The following is a 25,570-nucleotide window of genomic DNA, read 5'->3' as shown; positions in this document are numbered from 1 at the left end:
AGATTACACATTAACTGAATCTGTTTGTTCATGGCGAATGAGTGATTAGAGAAGTTGGGTTAGCAGCAGTCCTGGGCTGAGGCTGCCTGGCTTGTTTGTTCTTTTTAATCCTGAGGCAGAAGACCCAGCAGCATGACCAGGAGGGTGCTTGTGGTGTCTCTGAATGAGTCCCTGCTCTGGGCTTTCCTCTTCCTAACAAGAGACACACACACTCCTATGAGAGCATAAGGGTTTCCTGGAGCCTGGTCATGGATCCGCCTTAGCGACAGGACTTTGATTGGCAGCAGCTCTCAGAAGATCCCAGTAGAGCAGGGGTCAGCAACCTAAGACCCATGGGTCACAAGCGGCCCACAGGGGTCGTTTAACTGGCCCACAAGCTACCCCTGAACTGAGCCGCACGCTTGGCGAGTCCCCACATGCTGCACTAAAACAGTGCGGTGCAGGGACTCGCTTCCATGGCACCGGAAATTGCGTCTGCGCAGACGCCGGAAATTGTGTTTGTGTAGACATAGGTGCGCGTGCGCAATCTGGCCCACAGAGGGATCGCAGCTGGAGTGAACCGGCCCAGGCAAGGTAAACCTTTCCACCCCCTGCAATAGAGGCTTTTCTCGGCCCTGCTTTCCGATTGCCTTTTTGATTAGGGTTTGGAGCCAGGGTGGGGTGGAAACCCATAAGCCCCCCCGGATGTTGTCAGACTCCAACTCCTATCAGTCCCAGCCAGTATGGGCGATGGACACTGTGTTTTCTCAGGAATGAATACCTCTGGATTAACATTCACTAGGCATGCTCCTGCTGCAGCCGCTGAGCCAGGGGCAGGGTAAGAGTTAGGGCAGAGGGAAGACTTGTCTTCCAGAATGGGATGTGTGAGGCCTAGTAGCTCAGTCCTGCTCTCTTACCTCAGAGAACAGTGCTGGGAGCTTTGGCCTACTGTAGCACCCTGCTTGTGGTTAACGCTTAGCTGGAATGAAATATTCAACGCAGCAACAGAGAAATTAAAATAATAATTTATTTGTCAGACAAATAAATGAGAGGCTCAGTGGTATATGGTTACCAAGCTCTGGCCTGCCTCCTGCCATTATGGCCAGCACTTATATTCCCTTAATCCAGCCCCCTTTGCTCCTCCTTGGGCTGCCTCTGTTCAATCAGCCTGGTTGGATTTCCTATTGGCTGATTGCTATAACTAATCACAAAAGATACACCCATATCCTCCTGTCCTTATAAGGGAGACAAAGAGCTATATATTTGACATATAAGTAATAATATATCTTACATGGAATCTTAATTACCAGCTCACCTCTTGCCCTATTGCCTTCTAAAACAAATGTTTAATCTTACATTTTTATGTTCAACAGATGTCAAGGATCTTGAGTTCACATCAACATTGAAAGATCTCCTTCATTTGAGGGTCTTTTAAACAAATGCCTGACAACTATATATCAGAAGTGTTCGATGGCGTCTCCTGTCTGGCAAGGGGGGCTAGGCTCATTTGCCCCTCTGGTCTCCTATTGCAATATGACTCTATGAATCTAGCATTTCTTAAATCCTTTGCATAATTACATTTAAGCCAATATATTTAAGCTATTATATTTCATACATTATCATAGGTAGCCTTTTAAAAGAATAAAGCTTCTCAAAGTAAAAAGGAAGGAACTCAGTAAAAAACAGCTTTTAAAAAGAAACCTCTTCTGTGTACACCCCTCCTTTCACCCCCCTTTCCAGCCTAAAAATAAAGTAAAAAGAAGCTTCTTCTCCAGCCAAGTCTGTTGTCTTTTTCACTGCTCTTGGCCTTTCAACCTTAGGAAGAAGATATGGCTCATTTTACTGGGAGGCACATTGGTATTATTTTACTATTTACCCATTCTTAATTGTGTTTTTTCAGCCTTGGGGCAGCATATGTAATTTCCCCTTTTTTTTATGACTTTGAGAATTGTTTTTCTACTATAAATCAATGGGGCCCTCTTGTCTTAGGAGAAAACCTCTTGCCAAGGTTTTTTCTGCCTGGCATGAAACCTTTGAAAATCTAAGCCCATTTAATTTAGGAACCTGATCAAGATATAAGCCAATATAAGTCTTGATTAAAAATGCAGTCTATATTCAGATGCCACATTCCCCCCTTTCAAGCTCAAGGACCTTGCTTACCAAGCGTCCTTGATAGCTTGATCTTCATCATATTCCTGAGGTAAAGCTCTGTATAGGGCCATGATATGAGGTAGAGTTTCATTCGAAATCATCTTGCTAATTGTACTTCTAAAACATGAGATGATACATGGCACCATACATAAAACCATTATTACTACCGTCAAGAAAAACAAGCAAGACAATAATATCCCTTTGAGTCCCGCAACATTAGGTAACCAATTGGTGAGCCATCCCATATCCCATCCTTCCCATGTTTATACTTGGACATGTGCTATATTCTCCATCTTTGTAGCCAACACACGGATTGCCTCACCATTATCAGAAATGTTAAAGCAACAGGCATTCCCTGTCAAGTTCAAGACTCCACATAGGCCTCCCTGCCTGGCAAGTACATAATCCATTCCCATTTTCAGCTGCATAATGGCGGCTCTACTTTCATCCAACTGTTGTGCAATAAGTCTCAAACTCTGGGCCGTTGCATTGGTTACAAGTTCCACTACTGCTTGCAATCGAATTATTCTGTTTAGATTATAAATAGGATCCCGTGCCCCTTGTATGAGCTCACCAGGATTCCAGGAGGCAGGATCATAATAGGCTATAATACGCTCTGGCGGCCAATCATCAGTACCGCTCCAACTTTGGGTACTTCCTCCTGCTATACGAGAAATATCAGCATTCCTTCGTGTTCGCTTAGCTGAACTAGTGGGCATAATCCACATTGGTGGTAATACCCATCCCAGGAAACAAGTCCCACTCCATTTGGAAGGGAGTTTCTTGTATGCCCATTCTCCACATATCCACCACAACCATCGGGTCTGAGGTTTTTGGTACGTGGAGTACAGAAGGCGAAAATATCAAAAGAGGTAGAGAGTTCACAGTGCAGTATGTTAGATTGCCTTTTTCTGTCACAGTTATGTTCCACACCACTTTCCATGCATAAATAAAAGGAGGTGCACAGGGCAAGGTATTCCGAGTTCGATACGTAGTACCGTTTGCCCAGGTTTGACTATTCTTAATATAATCCCAAGTATAGTGGCAATGAGAAGAGCCTATCATGGTAGGGTCAGCTGCATCTGATGATTTATGTACACAGATTTCCCCTTGCACAGGTATAACTCGTATTGGTTTAGTTGAGTTCCAACCGGGGAAATTCTGTACTTCTGTTTGGTGTGGCATTTCGCTTACCATACCAATGGCACTTAATGGTATTGGTAATAAGGGCATACCTCCCTCTGAATCATCTGGCCCAAGAGAGCAAACAAGGCAATTAGTCCTATTTGCAACATTGGCTATCATCTCAGCTAAGCCTACCCACATATTGTGGTCATGGCGGAATCCATATTTAGCAAATTTGGTCAGATTCATGGACCCTTCCCCTTCCCAAGGGATCAGGATTAATAATAAAATCATGTTGATGTCTAGCATATGCATTCCTTCCACAAAAGATTACCTTATTGTGATAGCAAATAATTATTAGTCCCAATATAATTCCCCCAGTGACAGAAATGGGGAACCACCAAGACCAAAACATATATCCCGAGGATCCCCAATGAGTAATATCACTTATAATTGTTCCACAAGGGGGCAGTCAATCAATTGTATAAGAGAATCTTCCCGTTCACAATTGCTGGTTTAGACGCTCCTCAAGCTTCAGGCGTGCGCAGGTCAGCCAGCTTCCAGGTTGTGGCTGCAGCAGGCCGGTCGTCAAATGTTGCCCGTGACCTAACCCGCTCCCGGTAGGGCTAGATACAGGGGTTTTTGGAGAGAGTCAGTTTTAAAGGATTAGAGGGGTCACCTTTGCATGTCCAACTGCCTTCAGACTTCTTTAAACGAGAGTGATGAATCCAGGGGGTCACCTCAGCTACCTTCACCGCTGTTAGAATAGAGAGCAGGACGGTGTAAGGTCCACGCCACTTAGGTGCAAGTGGATCACGTTTCCACTCTTTCACCCATATGCTATGCCAGCCTGGAGCTGATGAATCGGCTTGGCAATGCTGCACGGCGTGTGCTTGAGGGCCCACCTGTTAAGATAAAAAAACAAACAAACACGGGAGAGAGACAAAAACACGGGAGAGATTGCACTTGTCCCTGTGTCACATGGTCTCCTATTTGTTTGAGGTCAGTTGGAATATCCTGAACAAAGGAGGGCGACCTCCCATACAGGAGCTCAAAAGGTGACAACTTAAGTCTTTTTGTGGGTGCGCACCGAACACGAAACAGTGTTATGGGTCAGCAAGCACATGGGGATATTAAAGCAGCCTGTGCTTTTCCTTTGCAGGCTTGGCACAGCCCGGCCTGGTCCCTGGGGTGCAGGGCCGTAAGAGATGGAGGCAGGCTGGGCCCTCTCCCTCCTGGGTGAAGCACCTGCCGGAAGCCTCGTGGCAATCATCCCCCCCCCCGGGGGCACACGCAACAGACACTGGGGCCAACGGAGCGTGGTGGGTTAGGGTGGCAAATGCCTCTCTGAGCTCCGCAGAAAAGCTGAACTTGCACCAGAGCCGCCTCTGACCCACATAATGGGCTATTGCCAGCTTGTATTTTAGGGAGCTGGTTTCTTGTTTTCAGCCTTGCAGCAGCAGTACCCGACTGCACACACTTAATGTGATCTCACAACAATCCTAGGAGGTAGGCCATGGTTATTCCCATTGTAGAAGAGAGGAGAAACGGAGTGATATAATGCCAGCAGTAGTATAAATATGTCCCCATACATGCACCATACAAATAAAGAGTGGACACATAGTCCTACAGATACAACCGGCCCTTTGAGGGTGACCAAACTGTTGATGCGGCCCCCGATGAATTTGAGTTTGACACCCCTGCTTTAGACATATTAGTGGGCTTCTGGCATGCCCTGCAGATGCCTTGCACAAGTGTCTGGCGGTAGGTAGTAAGCCTGGCCAGGTGAATTGCATTGTTTGGATCCCAATTAGGATCTTCCAAGGGAAAGTTGTCCTGGAGATGATGGTCAATATTATAAATATTTCCCACTCTGGCCTGCTCACGCAAATATATCTGTGCCTTTTCAATTATGTCTCTCCTTTCCTCAGTGGTGAAAAGAGTATTCAGGAGCTGGCGACAATCTGTCCAAATAGGACTATTACTATTGAGGTCACCAAGTCCATCATAGCCTGAGGTTTTTCTGCGAAAGATGGGGTGTTTTCCAATTCATCAGATCTGTAGTTGTGAATGGAATACATTGCAGGGTCGAAGTTTGAGGTGGCCGTGGTCCAGGTTGCCCATTAACCAGCACAGGCTCCTCAAGTGCATCAAATACTCTTCTAAGAGGGGCTACTACGTGACCTTTTTCTTCACTTTGCTCTAGGGGCCTCAAATCATAGGGGATGGTATTTGTCCCAAGGCGTTCTTTTAGCAGCTTTATACGCCTGGCTGTATTGCTTGCTGACCGATTAAGGTCTCCCTGTAACTTCTGTAATAATTCTCTAGGACTTGGATGTACAGGGGTTTGGGGTAGGCAATCAGTTGTTCCACTAAAAGAGACTGTAGATGGAGTTCTACTGGGACTCACAGGTGGAATAACCACTTCTGCTTGGGCTTCATTATAGGACTCCAATGCCTCCTGAAGATATTTATCATAATCTATCAAGGAATCAAGCTCTGTGACTCCACCCCCATTATTCATTCCAGTTTCTTGCCTTGGGGTTACAACTGGTGGAGTGTTTGGATTAGGCTCCCTTCGTTGTGGAGCATAGGGTGGAGGTGGAAGCACCTCTTCCTCTGGTCCCTCAAAATGGGTTTGAGTTTATTTGGCAAGATTCCTTTCCTAGCTTCGGCTTTTACAGCCAATAATTTGCATCGTTGGACTTTGCATTCCCTTATCCATGGAGGATTTTTTTTTTTTTTTTAATGTGCTCAGCCAGGAATCTATATATGAAAATTGTTCTGGGCACCCTCCAGTTTCTTTGGTGATGTTAAACCAAAGTTTGCTTACTAAATTTATATCAAAGGTTCCCTGGGATGGCCATCCAGTACTTTGTTTTGGCTACCCTAATTCACATAACGTTCTCAAGCGCTCTGGCGTCATTTTGACTCCATATGCCCCTGAGAAGGCTTTCTTAAAATTATTTAACATACATTCAAGAGGTGTATTTCCCCCTTTGAACCCCCAACTCCCATTGTATGGCCCTGTGAAGTATCCACTCAGTCACTCACACACACGCCTTACTGGGAAACGAAGTAGTACTCACTCCACACTTAGGTCAGCTACACATTGTACTTTCTCACACATGCAATGCGCTAGATACTTCAACCACACTCTACCTCCCAATCTTCCCTTTGCCCTACACCAGATCACCATCTGATGTACCCAGCCACCTAGCGTACTCAGTTCCCCTTTACTGAGACGCAGAAGTTTGATCAGGACTTCTCTTCCTCCCAATTAATTGGAGGGCCAAAACCCCTTAGTGCACTTACCCTTAGCTGGTTGCCTGTTTATTTCTCTGGTCCCCCCCGGTCCGTCGCCGTCAGTGGGCAGGGTATCAGACAGACGAGACTTCTGCGTTCCCCCTGGAAAAATTTACCAGTGCGCGCTGGGAAGCAGTTTAGAGATCCTCTCTCTTGTACCCTGTCCAATAGGGCGAAGGGGCTGCGTTCCAGCAGACCACTTATCCGAGTCGCAGGCACCATAAAATGTAGCACCCTGCTTGTGGTTAACGCTTAGCTGGAATGAAATATTCAACGCAGCAACAGAGAAATTAAAATAATAATTTATTTGTCAGACAAATAAATGAGAGGCTCAGTGGTATATGGTTACCAAGCTCTGGCCTGCCTCCTGCCATTATGGCCAGCACTTATATTCCCTTAATCCAGCCCCCTTTGCTCCTCCTTGGGCTGCCTCTGTTCAATCAGCCTGGTTGGATTTCCTATTGGCTGATTGCTATAACTAATCACAAAAGATACACCCATATCCTCCTGTCCTTATAAGGGAGACAAAGAGCTATATATTTGACATATAAGTAATAATATATCTTACATGGAATCTTAATTACCAGCTCACCTCTTGCCCTATTGCCTTCTAAAACAAATGTTTAATCTTACATTTTTATGTTCAACAGATGTCAAGGATCTTGAGTTCACATCAACATTGAAAGATCTCCTTCATTTGAGGGTCTTTTAAACAAATGCCTGACAACTATATATCAGAAGTGTTCGATGGCGTCTCCTGTCTGGCAAGGGGGGCTAGGCTCATTTGCCCCTCTGGTCTCCTATTGCAATATGACTCTATGAATTTCTTAAATCCTTTGCATAATTACATTTAAGCCAATATATTTAAGCTATTATATTTCAGACATTATCATAGGTAGCCTTTTAAAAGAATAAAGCTTCTCAAAGTAAAAAGGAAGGAACTCAGTAAAAAACAGCTTTTAAAAAGAAACCTCTTCTGTGTACACCCCTCCTTTCACCCCCCTTTCCAGCCTAAAAATAAAGTAAAAAGAAGCTTCTTCTCCAGCCAAGTCTGTTGTCTTTTTCACTGCTCTTGGCCTTTCAACCTTAGGAAGAAGATATGGCTCATTTTACTGGGAGGCACATTGGTATTATTTTACTATTTACCCATTCTTAATTGTGTTTTTTCAGCCTTGGGGCAGCATATGTAATTTCCCCTTTTTTTTTATGACTTTGAGAATTGTTTTTCTACTATAAATCAATGGGGCCCTCTTGTCTTAGGAGAAAACCTCTTGCCAAGGTTTTTTCTGCCTGGCATGAAACCTTTGAAAATCTAAGCCCATTTAATTTAGGAACCTGATCAAGATATAAGCCAATATAAGTCTTGATTAAAAATGCAGTCTATATTCAGATGCCACACTACTAGGCAGAGGCTGAAGACCAAGGAGGAGGACAGGAAATGCCACCTGGATCGTCCTGGCATTGCAGATGCCCTGTGTTGATTCTATTCCTGATACCAGACTTGACTGGTTTTTTTAGTAGCAGGATCTATAACCATGATCTAGGGCTGCAGAACCAAAGGGAGGCGTACTCCGCCACCAGCCAGGGCACTGCTGGCCACTGGGGAGCTGCACCCACTGCCCCACCCACTGGCCCCATCCATTAGCCAGAGAAGGACCAGCTGCCCCAGAGATTGATTTCCTCTTCCCTCCTCATTCCCTTGTCCTTTTGTATCGTTGTCTGTTACTACAGGTCATTGGAACCTGCAGGCAGGGGCTGCCTTCTCTTTGCCTGCAGGTTCCACTGACCTGTAGTAACAGACAACATACCGACTTAGATGTTATTCTTTCTTCCTCTCCGTCACTCTTGGCACCTCAGTGGCTGGCTTAATTGGCAGATTAATTCCCCCCTCCTCACTTGAAGCATGTCCAAAACTTAAATCCAATTTTTCATCTTAAGAAATTGAGCTTGGTGCGCTCGCGGGGACAGCGTCCAGGAGATCTGAACTCCCTCGGGGGCTTTCTATCCAGTGCCCCCACCACTCCTTCTTTACGAACTTGGGGGTGGTTTATTGGGCATCCGCGGATGAGACTGCATCTTCCCTTACACTGGGAAGAATTTGGGAGGCTGATTACTCCCATCTCAGCCTCTAAATTGCCTTGTGGGAGCTGGAGAGATGGTATTGTCGCCCATCTTCCGTGGCGCTTCAAGCAGAAGTCCAACCTGAAACTGTTCTTAACCTGAAGCACCACTTTAGCTAATGGGGCCTCCCACTGCCACCCCGCCACTGGAGCACAATTTCTGTTCTCATCCTGAAGCAAAGTTCTTAACCCGAGATACTATTTCTGGGTTAGCGGAGTCTGTAACCTGAAGCGTCTGTAACCTGAGGTACCACTGTATAGGGACAGGCTTTAATGCGAGTTCTTAGCCCTTTTCCATCTTGCCTTCTAGGTTTTGAGAGGGAGGACCAGCGATGCGCTAATTTCTCTTCTCGGTCCCCAGAGATTTTTAAGCACCACGTTCAAGGTGAGGAAACTTGCGAGCTCATGAACTCCTAATCTGGGGGGAATCTGAGCTAGGAAGATGTGGGTTGGATCCGAACCCTCACAGGGGGAGATCCCACCTTTTAGTTTGATATTGAAAAAGCAAATTCCTAGCCCTCATGGAGGCCTGACTGATGAACGGTCCCTGTTTTTTGTTTTGTTTCAAAACCAGGCCTCGGACCTCCAGATTGAATTGAACAAGCACCCAAAGTCCAAACCGGACCCCAAGGACCTGGTCTTTGGCAAGTATTTCACTGACCACATGCTCATGATAGAATGGAGCCAGGAGAAAGGCTGGGGGAAGCCACACATCAAACCGTTCCAGAATCTCTCGCTGCATCCAGCCTCTTCCGCCCTGCACTACTCAGTGGAGGTAACTGCTTCCTATATAAAAAGAGTCTCCGCTGTCAGTTTCACTAGGTAATAATAATAATAATAATAATAATAATAATAATAATTTATACCCCGCCCTCCCCAGCCAAGACCGGGCTCAGGGCGGCTAACAACCAATAATAAAAACAAGTTGATTAAAATACAATTTAAAAACAAGATTAAAATACAACATTAAAACATTAAGGTAGAGTCTCTAAATAGCTCGTTTCTTCCATACGACTCTTTTCTCTCTCTCCCATCTAGCTCTTTGAGGGGATGAAGGCATTCCGGGGCCCAGACAAGCGCATCCAACTTTTCCGTCCCATGATGAACATGAACCGCATGTTACGTTCCGCGCTCCGTACTTCCCTGCCGGTGGGTACTTCCGGTGAGGCGGCCCCTTGCCTCCCTCTCCTGCAGGAACTTTGGGTTGCTGCATCTTAAGCCGTCTTCAGATATGCCCCCCCCACAAGTGGTGCTGCAAGGTTTGGGGGCTGAGACCCAGGCCCTCCCCCCCCCGCTCATCCTCGGGTCCCTGAACACAGCAGGGCTGCCTTGCCACCTTCTCAAAGGGATGCACAGATCTCTGAGCCTGGCATCTACATTGACCCAACCACCCCAGGGCAAAGCCTGAACTTCTTGCATTCGGCTCACCTTTTCTCTCCTGGGCACAAACGGCGATGCAGTCCCTTTCTCTGCACAGTGTGCGAGCGTGTTTGAAGAAGTGGCCCTCCAGGGTTTCTACCTGGGGAGTCCGGGAATCGAACTCGGGACCTTCTGCATGCAGGGCAAGATGCTCTGCTGTTGGGCTGCAGCCCTAAAGCGTCTTTCTGTGGGAGTGGGGAAAGAGGCTCGCCTTGAGACTCTTGGGGTCCAGAAAGGAGAGGGGAAACAGCATCACCGGTCTTACTTGCTCTTTCCCCACCCCTCCCTTCTGCACAACAGCCCTTCGACAAGTCTGAGCTTCTCGAATGCATCCGGCGGCTGATCCACCTGGACCAAGACTGGGTCCCCCACGCCGAAGCCACCAGCCTCTACATCCGCCCCACCTTCATCGGCACTGAGGTGTGTTCCCCAGCCCACCTCCCCACTCTTTTAAGTATACCTTGGAAGTCAAACGGAATCCGTTCCAGAAGTCCGTTCGACTTCTAAAACATTCAGAAACCAAAGCTCGGCTTCTGATTGGCTGCAGGAAGCTCCTGCAGCCAATCGGAAGCCGCAGAATGTGGGGACGTTTATATAATTTAGCAGAGTTTAAACCATCCCCTGTTTGAGTTTATGCAGCGATAAACAGGTTGCTAACCGTTTGAGTCCCATCAATAATTATACCTTCCTGGATGATAATCCCTTTCTGTCCCCTTTAATGAAAACGGACATGAATCTGAATCATATTAACATAAGCTACTTTCCTATCAGATTCATTCAGGTTTACAGAGTTGTTCCTGAAGGCAGGCTTAGTTTACATAACAGATAAACTATATACTAGACAGTAGTGAGTCATGAGAAGACTGGTTCCGAGCAGTTACCAGTTAACACTCCTTGCAGCAATCGACCACCTGACAAAACTGCCTGCCCCATAGAGGCAGTTAGTCCTCTCAAAATGTTGGACTTGACGGACAGCTTTATATCCCACACGGAAGCCCCGTCAGACATTCGGCTTCCAAAAGAACGTTCAAAAACCGGAACACTCCAGGGTTTGATCGTTCGGGAGCCAAAACGTTCAAGAAATAGGCTGTTCGAATTCCAAGGTATGACTGTATTTTATTTATTGAGAAAGAGGGTGTATCCCTCTCTTCTGCTAGAAAGGCTCCCTCAGCGGCTTACGGGCAGTCAAAACAAGGCATTCTCTACCCACAGCCCCCCCCCAAAAGGCCACAGCACCCCAGGGAAAAGGGGGAGGAGGAAATAAAAACTCAGGCACCCCCAGTTTCTAAACAGTGGTTCCTAGATTGGCCAGGTGGCGTAGTTTGGGGCAGGAGGTGCCTGATGGAGCGAGGCCATCAAACCTGATGGAATGTGCCCTGCTTCCTGTTTCTCCCACGGGGGCAGCCTGATGGAATGGTGACTGTTGAGGGAACAGGAGGGAGGCTTGATAGAGCTGGCCTGTCACAGCAGAGCCGATGGAGGGTATTGCTCGACTGCCAATTAGGGGAGCTTGGTCCATTGGGGCGCACCATCCTCAGTCCGCCATCTTACAAGCAGCCCAGCCTCTCGGTGTCCTCCTTCTCAGGGTCACCCTTGAGGGAGGAGCAGCGGGAAGAGGATGGGGACAGAACCAGAATGAGCTGGCTGCCCCTGCCATTGGCTCTCGTTGACTCTGACTCTGTCCCCTGCGGGGCTGCCCTTCTTCCCACTCTGCCCATTCCAATGGCCGCCAGCCAACGCCTGTGCCAACACCTTGCTCTCTCTCTCTCTCCTTCTCCACAGCCCTCCTTGGGGGTCGCCAAGTCCAGGCACGCCTTGCTCTACGTGATCCTGGGCCCCGTGGGAGCCTATTTCACTACCGGCACCTTCAGCCCCGTTTCCCTATTGGCCGACCCTCGCTTTGTCCGTGCCTGGATGGGCGGCGTGGGGGACTGCAAGGTGGGCGGGTGAGTACGGCTTCTGTTTCAACAGGTACGGTGGCAGGATGGTCTCCAGCCCCACGCTGCCGAATCCAGGGGCAACCAGCGTGGTGGCCTCCAGGTCTTGATGGACTGCAACTCCCATCAGCCCCAGACAGCATGGCTAATGATCGGGAGAGATGGGAGTTGTATTCCAGTAACATTGCATTGGCTACTCCTGTCTAGCCCAACTGGCTGTGGATATCCAATATCTCAGGAAGAGAGAGAAAAGGGGGCTTATTTCCCAGGTGTTTTGAAATAATTTAACTGGAAATGCCAGGGACTTCACAGGGACTTCATGTCGCCCAGGACCGGTATGAGGAGCGGACCGCCATGTCAGCTTCACTCAGAGATATAACACTGGTGAAACCACCACTGTGCCTGAGTCCCTCCGCTAGCAGGAGTTTCACCAACGATAGGTCACTGAGTGAAACCGCCATTGTACCCTGCCCTCATTCGATGCAGAGGGAGAAACAAGCTTAATAATAATAACAACAATAATAATAATTTATTATTTATACCCCGGCCATCTGGCTGGGCTTCCCCAGCCACTCTGGGCGGCTTTCAACAAAATACTAAAATACAGCAATGCATCAAACATTAAAAGCTTTCCTAAACAGGGCTGCCTTCAGATGTCTGGTAGTTTTTGTTTTCTTTGACATCTGGTGGGAGGGTGTTCCACAGGGCTGGTGCCACTACCGAGAAGGCCCTCTGCCTGGTTCCCTGTAACTTGGCTTCTCGCAGTGAGGAAACTGCCAGAAGGCCCTCAGCGCTGGACCTCAGTGTCTGGGCTGAATGATGGGGGTGGAGACGCTCCATCAGGTATACTGGATTGAGGCCGTTTAGGGCTTTAAAGGTCAGCACCAATACTTTGAATTGTGCTCGGATACATACTGGGAGCCAGTGTAGGTCTTACACCACAATGCTGAAAAGCTGATATCGCCCAGCTCTATCTAGACTACACCTAGGACTGTCTTACCTGCATCTGTATCAGCCTCCTTCATCACTGGATTGGGGAAAGCTGGTCCCCACTCTCTTAAGCTGACATTTGCACAGCTGAGGCTCTTTTTATCGCTGTCACTGAGCAAAATTATTTTTGCATGTTGTTGTGATTTGCATTTTTACCTTTCATGGCTTTGCGAACTGCTCTCGGCGGGTACTTTGCCCTGCCTTCCCCACATCTTCAAAGAGAGGGTCGACTCGGCACTCTCTACTACCTGCAGATGCCTTTTGTAAAAAATCTGATGGTGGAATCCTGCCTTGCTCTTGTGCTTCCCTTAGCAACTACGGCCCCACCATTTACGTGCAGATGGAGGCCGCCAAAGAAGGTTGCCAGCAGGTTCTCTGGCTCTACGGGGATGACCACCAGATCACAGAAGTCGGGACTATGAACATCTTCGTGCTTTGGAAAGACCAGCAGGGAGGTGAGGAACTGGGTCCCTGAGTTGCCGAGAGCTGCGATTCTCAGCAATGGGCGTACTGAGACTCACTGCCTCCGAGAGTGGAGGCAAATAACCTGAATGAAATAAAATAAATGCAACATTGGCTGGTCTATTAGGGCATGTGGGACGACACTGCTGCATCGACCTCCATTGGCAGTCCAGGGGGTGGCAGAGCCTGCCAGCTTCCTGCCTTGTAGAACTCAGCAGGGAGGAAGGAGGTGGGAACAGAACTAGCCTTACTTGGCCCTGCCCCTCATTGTCTCTGGCTCCGCCTCTTGTTGCCTTTGGCTCCACCTCCTCTTAGTCTCCTTACCTTCTGCTGTATGACTTGCGATGCGCACCAGCCACCACTTAGTAAAAAATATTTGAATGACGCCCTGTATGTGAAGGAAAAAGGAATGGGTCTCCTAAAGCAGGTGCTTCCAGGGACATATGAATACTTCATTCAGAAGCAAAGTATATTTCTTTTCCCTGTAGATGAATTTTTTTGTATGTTTCAAATGCAAATATATGCTGATGAAATCTGATTAATCAGCTAAAACTCATATGTTCAGTCAAGCAGGGTTTCTTTAATCAGGTGGCAGCTCTAGCTTTTCTTTTCTTTTTTTAAAAGAAAGAATTTGGACTTTTATTTTAAAATTTTGCAAACTGACTTAAAATCCCCCTCAAAGATGAGTCCATTCTTAATGCTGCCGTTGCATTATAACACGTTGGAAGAAAATTAAAAGCATATGTAAAGGTAAAACAATTTGCGTCAGCTATTACCTCATCATATTTATGGAGAAAATAAATGTATGCAGGATTCTTTTTTCTGAACCTTTTCTTTACTAAGTGCAATCCGGGTAGATAATTCTGCCCTGTCCCCCTCAGATTTTCTTCCCCTTTTGATCTTGTTTGCGGTTTATGAAGTGCCTAGATATGTTGGCTCACATTCCTGGCAGCCTGGTATGTGTTGAACCTGCACCATTTAAAAGCAAAAGACACACAATCTTCTCTATATTGTTATCGAAAAACCATTACCTTCTATGGCTTTTTGGATTCATCCACGTCTTCGGTTTCTGACAATTCAACATGTGTTGCCCACGCAGTTTAAAGTATGTTATCTTTGAAGTTATGAGGATGAGAAAATTGGATATTAACAAACAAACAAACAAACAAACAAAATTGTAGGGAGTTGAGCTCTCTCTCTGTGTTTTCTGCATGTCTGTCACTGCATCCTTCCCTTCCAGATCTGGAGCTGGTCACCCCTCCTCTGAATGGAATCATCTTACCCGGTGTGATACGGCAAAGCCTTCTAGATCTGGCACGCGAATGGGTGAGTTTGGCGAAAACAGGAGACTTTTGATAGGGTTGGAATGGATCTGAGGGTTGGTGGCGGATTTGCAAGCTGGAATTTTGCAGCAAAAATCTTTTTTTGCTTTCTCCGGATAATCTTTCAACACACCCACAACGCCGTTAGAAAGGAGGGGAGAACAGTGCATTTTGTTGAATGAGCTAAGTTAGAGAAGCATATGAAACTGCCTTGTAGGGAGTCAGGCCGCTGGCCCACCTAGCTTAAGATTGTCTGCACTGACTGGCAGCAGGGTTTCAAAGTAGGGCACTCTCCCAGCTCGTGTTAGGAACTGAGATATGAAAGCTAGGAGCTAAATGGAACATTAAACCTAGGTTGTGGGCGCAACAACGGAATGCCTAGGTGCGTTTTTTTATATATACCGTATATTTCGCCCCATAAGACACACTTTTTTACTCTTAAAAAGTAAGTGCAAATGTCTGTGCGTCTTATGGAGCGAATGTGTGGTCCCTGGAGCCAAATTGCCGGAGTGCGGCACGTTCTTGGACTGCTCTTTGGTTGGGGGGGGTCGCTCCTCTGCCGGCAGCCTCGGCTTCCCCCTGCAGCCCCGGGAAGCTTTGGAGCAGTGGGAGGGCTGTGTGCCCATGCCCTGCACTCCTGGGCTGCTGAGTGGGGGCGGCGGCGGGGGGGGAGCCGCGCTCATCTGCCGGCAGCCTCGGCTTCCCCCTGCAGCCCCGGGAAGCTTTGGAGCAGTGGGAGGGTTGTGTGCCCATGCCCCGCACTCCTGGGCTGCTGAGTGGAGGTGGGGGGTGCTGTTCTCCCAGCAGCCTGCCCTTTCCTCTCAAGCTTTGCAGCAGCGGGCAGCTTGCTCCACACTCCTGGGCTGCTGAATGGGGGTGGGGGGGTGCTGTTCTGCTGCAGCCTGCCCTTTCCCCTCAAGCTTTGCAGCAGTGGGCAAGCTGTTCGGTGAGAGAGGGGAGGAAGAGGACGGAGAGGAGGTGGACCAAGAAGCTGGGTGAAGGGAGAGGAGGTACCATAGGTTGCCATGAGTGGAGAGTCATGGTGGAGGTCAAAGGAGAGGGAGCAGCGAAGGGGAGAAATTGCAGACGTCACCTGAGGAGTTTGGGTGAATGGGATAGAGAGGAGAAGGCTGGACAAGGGGACTGTGCTGCTTGGGGAGGGGGAGAAAAACGTGGGGAGAAGGAAAGCCTCCCAAGCCCGCCGCTGAGAGGCTCTGCTTAGCTGTTTCTTGACTGTAATTCAAGTACAGGGAATGTTTGCGAGCAGCAGGCTGAGAGAGGGGAGGAAGAGGACTGAGAGGAAAAAATGTGTCATTAGCAATGCTTTGGATGGGAACGAAGATGGTATTTTACATGAAGATAGCAAAGAAAGTGATGTCAGTGACTGTGAGCAACTGAGCTTCATAAATTCTGACTCTAGCAGTGATGAGTTCTTGGGGTTCACAGAAGACTAGAAGAGTACTCAAACCTTAAAGTCTCTCTTCATTTGTTAATGACAGTGAAGATGGTTCTTAATGCCATTGTTGACTTCTGTTCACTTTACATGGCTGTAATGTGATTCTGATATACCGGTTGTTTATTAAATACAGTAGTTTATACAACATTCGATTCAGAATATTTTTTTCTTGTTTTCCTCCTCTAAAAACTAGGTGCGCCCTATGGTCGGGTGCGTCCTATGGAGCGAAAAATACAGTATATAACAAGAATACAAAGCTGAAAATTAATGAACTGCAGCTAAAATTTTAAGTTCATTTTTCACGTGCTCTAGTCCTTCCCCTGCCCACCCCCATAATATTCTGAAGTGGGTCTATTCTCCAGTCTTCAGAGAGTAGCTAGAAGTGAGGAGGCAGAAAAAGGTCCTCCTTTCCTTCCGCTCTGCAGTTTTAATCTGAAATCTTAGGCGCAGTTCTGCACCCAGAGCTCAGAAACTGATCACACTAATTAAATTCCTGTTCCCAAAATGTGTCCAGAACAATGGGAGTTTCGAACACGGCTCCCGGCCCTTCCTGGAGATTGAACCTGGAAACTTCTGCATGCCGGGCAGATGTCCTGACCACTGAGCTATAGCCTCTTTCCTCAATGACGATTGCCTTGCTACTCCTTCCATACTGAACTTGAGAGTTTTAATGTTGCTGCTTTTAAAGTAGCTGGCAATGGGTTTGTTTGTTTGTTTCTTGTTTTTAATCCTGAATCTCTTTCCACCCAGGGGGAATTCAAAGTTTCTGAAAAGGTTATCACAATGGCTGAGCTGATCCAAGGCCTGGAAGAAAACAGAGTCAAGGAAATGTTTGGCGCGGGGACGGCCTGTGTCGTTTGTCCCGTGAATAAAATCTTCTACCAGGGCAAGGTGAGAGTTAGGACATGGAGCCAACACTGGCCTTTTCTGAAGCGTCCGAATTGTGATTCATGTTTCGTGACGAATCTCTCCTCTCCTCTCTCATGTCAGAATTACCATATCCCCACGATGGAAAACGGACCTGAGATTGCAAAACGGTTTCTGAAGGAGCTGACAGATATTCAGGTATAGCTTAGCAAAGTGGGGCGGCGGGGTGGGGTGGGGGGATGGACAAGTTGTTTTTCATTTTAAGAAAACAGTTTGTAGGCAAAGGGCAGAGTCCTGGGTGCTTATCCTGCCTGTGGTTCCCTGTTTGGCCACCAGTGGGCGCAGCGACCTTGTGGAGTAACCTGCCTTTGGTACGCACTATGCAAGAGGAATTTAATACAGTGGTACCTCAGGTTAAGTACTTAATTCATTCCGGAGGTCTGTACTTAACCTGAAACTGTTCTTAACCTGAAGCACCACTTTAGCTAATGGGGCCTCCCGCTGCTGCTGCTGCGCCGCCAGAGCACGATTTCTCTTCTCATCCTGAAGCAAAGTTCTTAACCTGAGGTAATATTTCTGGGTTAGCGGAGTCTGTAACCTGAAGCTTATGTAACCTGAAGCGTATGTAACCCGAGGTACCACTGTAGGTTGATTTAACCTGGAAGAATGAAGTGTAAAGGGATAATTGTGCACAACTGCACACACTCCAGGAACAGTAGGGGCTGGCAGCAGATTCCACCCGTTCTGATCTGGAACGATATGCCCTTTCCATCGCTAGGGGAAGCCACTTCCCTGCTTTTCCACCAGTTCACCCCACATGTTTGATAATCTCTTGATGACTTTCAGCTGCAGGTGTGTGGACACACACAGCAATTTTCTTTTTGTAGGGATGTAAGACCTACAAATAGGGACGCGGGTGGCGCTGTGGGTTAAACCACAAAGCCCAGGACTTGACGATCAGAAGGTCGGCGGTTCGAATCCCCGCGACGGGTGAGCTCCCGTTGCTTGGTCCCTGCTCCTGCCAACCTAGCAGTTCAAAAGCACGTCAAAGTGCAAGTAGATAAATAGGTACCGCTCCGGTGGGAAGGTAAACGGCGTTTCCGTGCACTGCTCTGGTTCGTGAGAAGCGGCTTAGTCATGCTGGCCACATGACCCCGAAAAGCTGTACGCCGGCTCCCTCGGCCAGTAAAGCAAGATGAGCGCCACAACCCCAGAGTCGGTCACGACTGGACCTAATGGTCAGGGGTCCCTTTACCTTTACCTTAAGACCTTCCCAGAATTTTTGAAGCTGTGTGTTGGGTGGGGGGAGTGGTTTGTTTCCACCCCCAAACACACACCCCACCTCATAAATTTAAGGGGAGGTGGGAAAATAGACTTTCTTTTGCTCCCTTACTGCATTGTCAGGCAGGGCCCATTTCTGCCTCTCCAGTCCTTATCCCAGTGTCAGGCAGCTGCAAAGCCTAGAGCTAAGCAGGGAAGTGGCCGCAGCTCAGGGATAGGCCCTAGACTCAACCCCCAGCAGCACCTCCAGGAAAAGACTCACGGGGGGAGCTGCTGCCAGTCAGGGTTGACATTATTGGGCATATCATTGTCTGTGAATTTGCAGGCAGGTGGCATTTCCAGCCATGCTAACCGACTACCATATTTTTCCATGTATAACACCCCCCGTGTATAAGACGTCCCCTATTTTTGGGGACTCAAAATCAAGAAAATGCACTATGCACTATCCGTGTACAGTGGTACCTCGCAAGACGAATGCCTCGTAAGACGGAAAAATCGCAAGACGAAAGAGTTTTTCGTTTTTTGAGCTGCTTCGCAAGACGAATTTCCCTATGGGCTTGCTTCGCAAGACGATAACGTCTTGCGAGTTTGTTTCCTTTTTCTTAAAACCGTTAATACCCAGGGAATCTGTGCTTCGCAAGACGAAAAAACTTGCAGAACGAAAAAACTTGCAGAACGAATTAATTTCGTCTTGCGAGGTACCACTGTATAATGGCCTCGGTCCTGTATACCTGAAGGAGCATCTCCACCCCCATCGTCCAGCCCGGACACTGAGATCCAGCACCGAGGGCCTTCTGGCGGTTCCCTCATTCTGAGAAGTGAGGTTACAGGGAACCAGGCAGAGGGCCTTCTCGGTAGTGGCGCCCACCCTGTGGAACACCCTCCCTTCAGATGTGAAGGAAATAAGTAGCTATCTTATCTTCAAGAGACATCTGAACGCAGCCCTGTTTAGGGAAGTTTTTAATATTTAATGTTGTACTGTTTTTAACACTCGATTGGGAACCACCCAGAGTGGCTGGGGAAACTCAGCCAGGTGGGTGGGGTATAAATAATATATTATTATTATTATTATAAGACGACCCCTTATTTAAACATCAAAAATTTAGGAAAAAATATACTTCTATACGGAAAAATACAGTGTATCTTCCCACCTTCCCTTGTTTATTTATTTCTCTCTGTCTCCCTCCCTGCAGTATGGACGTGTCGCCAGTGACTGGGTCTACCCAGTCTGACGCAGGCTGAGCAACACCCCACCGGAGCCGCCTCTTCTTCCTCCTCCTCCTCCTCCTGCTACAGCCTCTCCGTTTTTCTCTCTCATCTTACCAATGCCGTATTTATGACTTGGTTCTATAGCTTTGACAGTCCTGCCTTTTTCTCTGTCAGAGTTTGTACTGGACCGGTTATGCTCTCGGATAAAGGTGGCCTTCTTCTGCCTGTTACAACTGCAGGCCGCTTTGTGGCCGCGAAACACTCCACTCTGGGATGTGCCCAGAGCTTAGAAGAGCTCCTGCTCGCATCTTCCGTGCAATGGGAAGGAATATCTGGACTGAAATCGCCGCTGCTCTCTCTGCTCCAAAATTCAACCGCCTCCTGCTTTTAAAGTGCAATATTGAGAGAGAGAGAGAGAGAGAGAGAGAGAGAGAGAGAGAGAGGGAGAAACTGATGTGTCTTCAAAACTGTTTAAATCCACACAGAAACTCACACATGTTTTGTGTTTGTTTGTTTTTTGTTTGTTTTTTTAAAAAAGTAGTTACACATCCAGGATCTGTCCGGAAAGACTGTTTTTAATTTTTTATAAGTATGTTCTTGGATTCACGCAGAAGCACAGAAGTCTCAAGTCTAAACTTTTTGCTCTGGCAAAAGTTAGCTTTCGTACACTACTCACTGGTGCCAAAAAAAGTTAACTTCTGCTTCCTGATCTGCAGTTCTCCAGACGTTTCAAATTTACCGCTTGAACATTCTTGCCGCCTCTTTTTTAATATTCCAAATCTGTCTTGGCTTAGAGTTAAGAGACTCCATCTGCGTTTAGGGGTTGCAAACTAGCTTTGAACGCCAAAAGGTATTGGGAACGGGAGGCAGGTTTTTTTTACATTTAAAAAATGCTATTCAAGATTAAAAACCATCTCCTGGAGAAGCTTCTGGGCACCTGTTTCTGATTTCCCCACATGGAACGACAGTCCGCTTCTTTTAAGCAGCCACTTGTTCTGCGAAGAGTTCTGAGGAGAACGGTCTACCACAGGAGGGGGGGAAGCTGTGGCCCTGCTTGGACCTTGATGGACTCAGCTCCCATGAGCCCCAGCCAGCATAGCCAGTGAAAGGGAAGATGGGAGTTGTAGTCCAACAGCATCTGGAGGGCCACAATTCCCGCACCCTTGATCTGAAGGGTGCTGTGTTGTGCCAAGAAGGATAAAGCTAGATTAACACCGTAGTTGTGGGTCACATATTCCATCATAAAGAATATCAGACGCAGGGGTGAAGGGATGTCCAGCTTGGGGGGGGGGGATGTGCCAAGCCTGTTGCCCAGCTAGAAAGTGTCCTTCAACTCTCATGGTGCCTTTTTGCCTGGGTGAAAGAGAGAGCGAGGTGCGTGAAACTATCCTGCTATATGAAGGTAACATTGATGGTCGTTGCTCCGCCCACTTTTGCCTCTGGCCCCGCCCACCACTGGCATGTGAACCCTGAAAGCTTGCTCAGAAGCGGTAGTTGCCCTCGGACTGGAAAAAGGTTCCCCACCCCTGACTTACACAAGGCACCGATGATTGGTTTTGACTCAGATGAACAGTTGTGCCTTGTTCAAGGCGGCCTGAGGCATTTTGGCACCTGAGACAAAACACCTCGCTCCCCCCGACCCCGCCCCCCCGTGATCGGGGCACAAAGTCCCTGAGGAGTCTCCCCCCACCAGGCAGTTCGTCTCCTGCTCAAACCTACGTTATCTGTCTCGCTACCTAATGCGACGGAAATGAATGTAACCCATTGACTGCATAATTTCGATGCATTTTAGGGAACGGAAAATGTAAAAGAGAGAAAAGGAACAAAATGTATGTGGACTTTAAAAAAAAAGGATAGTGAATGCTGTTCATATTTGCTCGTGTGATTTCTGTTCCTAACTGGGTGAATGAGCAACTTGTGGCAATTTCCATTCCTCTTTCTGTTTCTGATGGAATTCTCCAACATCCTGAGTACCTTGTGCAAGTGGTGGTCATAAGGCCCAAGGATGTCTCTGGGTTTGATGGAAGCCCAGGGGGAAAAACCCCTCTGGAGTTTTTTCAGACTTTGCCAGCTTAAGGTAAAGGGACCCCTGACCATTAGGTCCAGTCGTGACCGACTCTGGGGTTGTGCACTCATCTTGCTCTATAGGCCGAGGGAGCTGGCATTTGTCCACAGACAGCTTCCGGGTCATGTGGCCGGCATGACTAAGCCGCTTCTGGCGAAACAGAACAGCGCACAGAAACGCCGTTTACCTTCCCGCCAGAGCGGTACCTATTTATCTACTTGCACTTTGACGTGCTTTCAAACTGCTAGGTGGGCAGGAGCAGGGACCGAGCAACGGGAGCTTACCCCGTTGCGGGGATTCGAACCGCCGACCTTCTGATCGGCAAGTCCTAGGCTCTGTGGTTTAACCCACAGCGCCACCTGCGTCCCTTATTTTTCCAGCTTACTGGACCACAATTTCAAAAGCAACAGCAGCAACACTGGCAGCTAGGAGACGCCTTTTAATTTCACATAGTTTTGAGTGCCCAGCTTAGTGTCACTCCAGACATGGCCTTTGAAGTCTGTTCACAAGAGGTTTCCTGACAAACTGCTTGGAAACGGACTTCAAACTGAAGTTGCTCTGCACCAGTTGGCACCGAGAAACTTTGCCTTTGAAGTCTATTGAAACTGCTTGCAAACTGATTTCAAAGGTGAGCCCTTTTCAGGTTGTCACTTGACCTCAGAGTTGGCCAGCAGGGTGAGGGGAAGGAATGATCCATTCAGTGACCATATCCAGTCCCCTCCCTCTGCTGCAGAGCAATATGGGAAATCAGACTGAAAGCCAGCCTGTGGCCAGCAGCAGAGTAGAGAGTTGAATGTGGCTATGGCAGACCTCAGTACTTGCAGGTGGTGCTGTGGTCTAAACCACTGAGCCTCTTGGGCTTGCCAATCAGAAGGTTGGGGGTTTGAATCCCCGTGACAACAGGCTGAGCTCCCGTTGCTCTGTCCCAGCTCCTGCCAACCTAGCAGTTCGAAAGCACACCAGTGCAAGTAGATAAATAGGTACCGCTGCAGCAGGAAGGTAAATGGTGTTTTTGTGCGCTCTGGTTTCTGTCACAGTGTCCCGTTGCACCAGAAGTGGTTTAGTCATGCTGGCCACATGACCCGGAAAACTGTATGTGAACAAACGCCGGCTTCCTCAGCCTGAAAGCGAGATGAGCGCCACAACCGCATAGTCGCCTTTGGCTGGACTTAACCGTCCAGGGTTCCTTTACCTTTGCCTTTTTTTACTTGCAGGCCTTGTGGCACCTGCCCTGGGATTCAGGTGTTGGTGTGGAGCCTGGTTAAAATGCATTTATTTCAGGGGGCCCCAAACTGTGGTCTGCAGACCACCAGTGGTCCGTAAGCGTCATCAAGGTGGTCTGTGGCATGTCTGTGGATTTGCGATGGAACAGAAGAGGTCGCCTATCCATGCATTAAATGGAATTCTGTATGTTGTGGAAAAATTAATGACATGTTACAAATGCACAGGGATAAGTGCATCTGCACAAAGATGCCCACAAAACACCCAGCCCCCTACATGGGACTCCAAGAAATGCAAGAGGAGCTCTTCTGCAAATGGCCTTTGCAACATAAGTCAGTTAAATGGGAACAAGGGATCCCGATGCAACTATTGACAGCAGTTGTTTTCACTTCGCCCTGTTTTATCCACGAATCCACCAATTTCTTGATGAAATGTCGCTTTTACTGATAAAATCTGAGCTGGAATAGTTCAGAGAGAGCAATACAGCAGTCGTGCATGGCCCCCTAGTCGGCCTGAAGACTCCTGGTCACAGAGCAGGAAATTCTTCCTAGTCTCCCCTCTGTGAAACTGATTTAACAAGTATTGGTAGGCTATCCAAGCTGACTTGTCAATGAATGAAACAGGCCTGTGACAATGTATTCTGGAGTCAAGATATTCACCATTTCAAAAGAACGGCCCAAACTCACCGGGAATAAGCAGGTGTCTTGACCGACAGGCACCAAGTCATACTCTCATGTTTCTGTTGTGGACCACCTCACTCTGTGACATTTGTATGATAATTTGGGGTGGTCTTTGGCTAAGGGGTTGGGCAATTTCTAAAGTCTTTAAAAGTTGTTGTGGGTCCCCTCACCTCCTTGCGAGGGCGGCGAGGGGTGGGGGACTCTGTTGCAGCAGAAAATAAAGATATTCCTTGCTTTCTTCACCTCATTCCTGCCTCCATTCATTCATCTCGTAGAATTCCATCCACGTATTCCATAGAATTCAGACTGTGAGATAATAAAATGCAATGCATGAGAAATAAAAGAAGCGATTAACAATACGGCATCCAGCACAGTGTTTTACCATTGATACAACGGGCAGGAAAAGTGGTCCACCCAGACGCTCAGTGATGTTCATGTGGTCCATGGGTGGGGGAATGTAAGAGAGACATTGATTTGTTTCATTTGATAAATTTATATCCTTCCTCCAAAACGGTGCACAGGGTGGGAGTGAGGTGCCAGCAGTGACCATGAGTGGCAAGGCCCACTGTCTGAGTCCAGCATTCTGCTTTCGCAGTGGCCAGTGGGATCCCCGTGGGAAGCATGCAAACCGGGCATGAGCGCCACAGCACTTTGTCCATCTGCCCAAGATGGCAAAACAATGAGGCAAGAGGGAGAAATTAGCCTTTGAGCCAGTTAAAATGGCCTGCAGGCTATCCATTGATTAACAAGTCCCCAGGATTCTATTTTGTTTTCATGTTTGTGTGTCTCATGCCAATGCAAGCAAGTTTCTCATGACCCCGTTTAAGGACGGCCACCGGGATCTTCCGACACGGGCAACAGGCCACAAGGCCAGAGGTGAGGGAATTGGCATCTTTAAAATTAACCAAAGTGGTTAAACAACAAACTGGATCACAGCCCTTGGCCCTACCGTTGGGCAAAGGGGAAGGGGGGCCACCGCCTCAGGCAGCAGAATGTGGGAAGAGTGGAAAAGCAGACAATTTTCTCCCATCAACCCCCCACCCCTGGCATGGTCAGTGGTCAGGTTGATGGGCATTGCGGAACGACGACATCAAGAGGACCACAGGTTTCTTCATCCCTTTCTGAGAGAGGTGAGCTTTTACGAGCCGTACTCTGCAAACACAGGCCAAGGGCTGTGGTGCTGAGGATTTTCAGACCAACTCAAATGTACACCACCCACACCTTTATTTGTTATAAGCGCAGTAAAAAAACAACAACCAGATAAACCACACCTGCTGTCTTTTGATCCATCATTGCATCCTCTAATTCACACTAAAACTTGTCCAGGCAAGCCCCACGCTTCCTGTTTGCATAAGGTCGAGGGTTGGATTATGAAACTGTTTGCCAGGAGGAAGGAAGCAGATGCATATTGGCCAAATAAACGCTTCTGCTCGAATGTCGGCTTCGGTTTGTTTGTTTTTTTATGAGTGAGATTTCAGGGGGTGGAAGAAATGGAGCGACCAGGTGCGGAGGGGTTGGTGAGCTGAAAGGAGGTTGGGGATTAGGCCCCATCCCAAGATGACTGAGGAGCCTTTCCTGAGAATCCACTTAGTGGGACATTCATCTTGATTAGCTGGCCCGAAGCTTACATGGAGATTAGGCAACAAGCATCCATTCCGATTTGTTTTGGGGGAGATTATCCAACAATTAGCATTCTCATCCGGATTTAATCTGTATTAAGCAGCTATTATGCATCCTCCCCTTTGCCTGCCCTTTATCCCATACTTTCTAGTGCATATCTGTGTACACACTATATACTTAAAGAATATCTGCCCCCCCCCCCGAATCCTGGGAACTGTAATTTACCCTTCAAAGAGCCACAATTCCCGGTACCCTTAGCAAACTACAGTTCCCAGAATTATTTGAGGAAAGCTGGTTGCTTAAAATATATGGAGTATGTGGCTGGGGCAACCTAGTCATATGGACAATGTACAGGGTAAC

At 47.8% G+C, this 25,570-nt stretch overlaps 1 protein-coding gene across 2 annotated transcripts in view; it reads left to right on the top strand.

Moving 5' to 3' along the window:
* Nucleotides 1-20,146, top strand: part of LOC309355294 (branched-chain-amino-acid aminotransferase, mitochondrial-like) — a 31,010-nt gene extending 10,864 nt beyond the window's left edge. For both annotated transcript variants that reach the window (XM_081886049.1, XM_081886050.1), the window contains exons 2-11: nucleotides 8,992-9,066; nucleotides 9,256-9,456; nucleotides 9,720-9,830; nucleotides 10,401-10,520; nucleotides 11,883-12,046; nucleotides 13,340-13,482; nucleotides 14,730-14,815; nucleotides 17,018-17,158; nucleotides 17,258-17,332; nucleotides 19,609-20,146. In XM_081886049.1, coding sequence (XP_081742175.1) covers nucleotides 8,992-9,066; nucleotides 9,256-9,456; nucleotides 9,720-9,830; nucleotides 10,401-10,520; nucleotides 11,883-12,046; nucleotides 13,340-13,482; nucleotides 14,730-14,815; nucleotides 17,018-17,158; nucleotides 17,258-17,332; nucleotides 19,609-19,647 — 1,155 coding nt within the window. In that variant the 3' untranslated portion in view covers nucleotides 19,648-20,146. The remainder of the gene's footprint in view (nucleotides 1-8,991; nucleotides 9,067-9,255; nucleotides 9,457-9,719; nucleotides 9,831-10,400; nucleotides 10,521-11,882; nucleotides 12,047-13,339; nucleotides 13,483-14,729; nucleotides 14,816-17,017; nucleotides 17,159-17,257; nucleotides 17,333-19,608) is intronic.
* The last annotated feature ends 5,424 nt before the right edge of the window (nucleotides 20,147-25,570 follow it).

This window comes from Podarcis melisellensis (genome assembly GCF_964234715.1).
Source record: "Podarcis melisellensis genome assembly, chromosome: 13".
Lineage (NCBI taxonomy): Eukaryota > Metazoa > Chordata > Lepidosauria > Squamata > Lacertidae > Podarcis > Podarcis melisellensis.
This window is presented reverse-complemented; position numbering and strand designations above follow the sequence as displayed.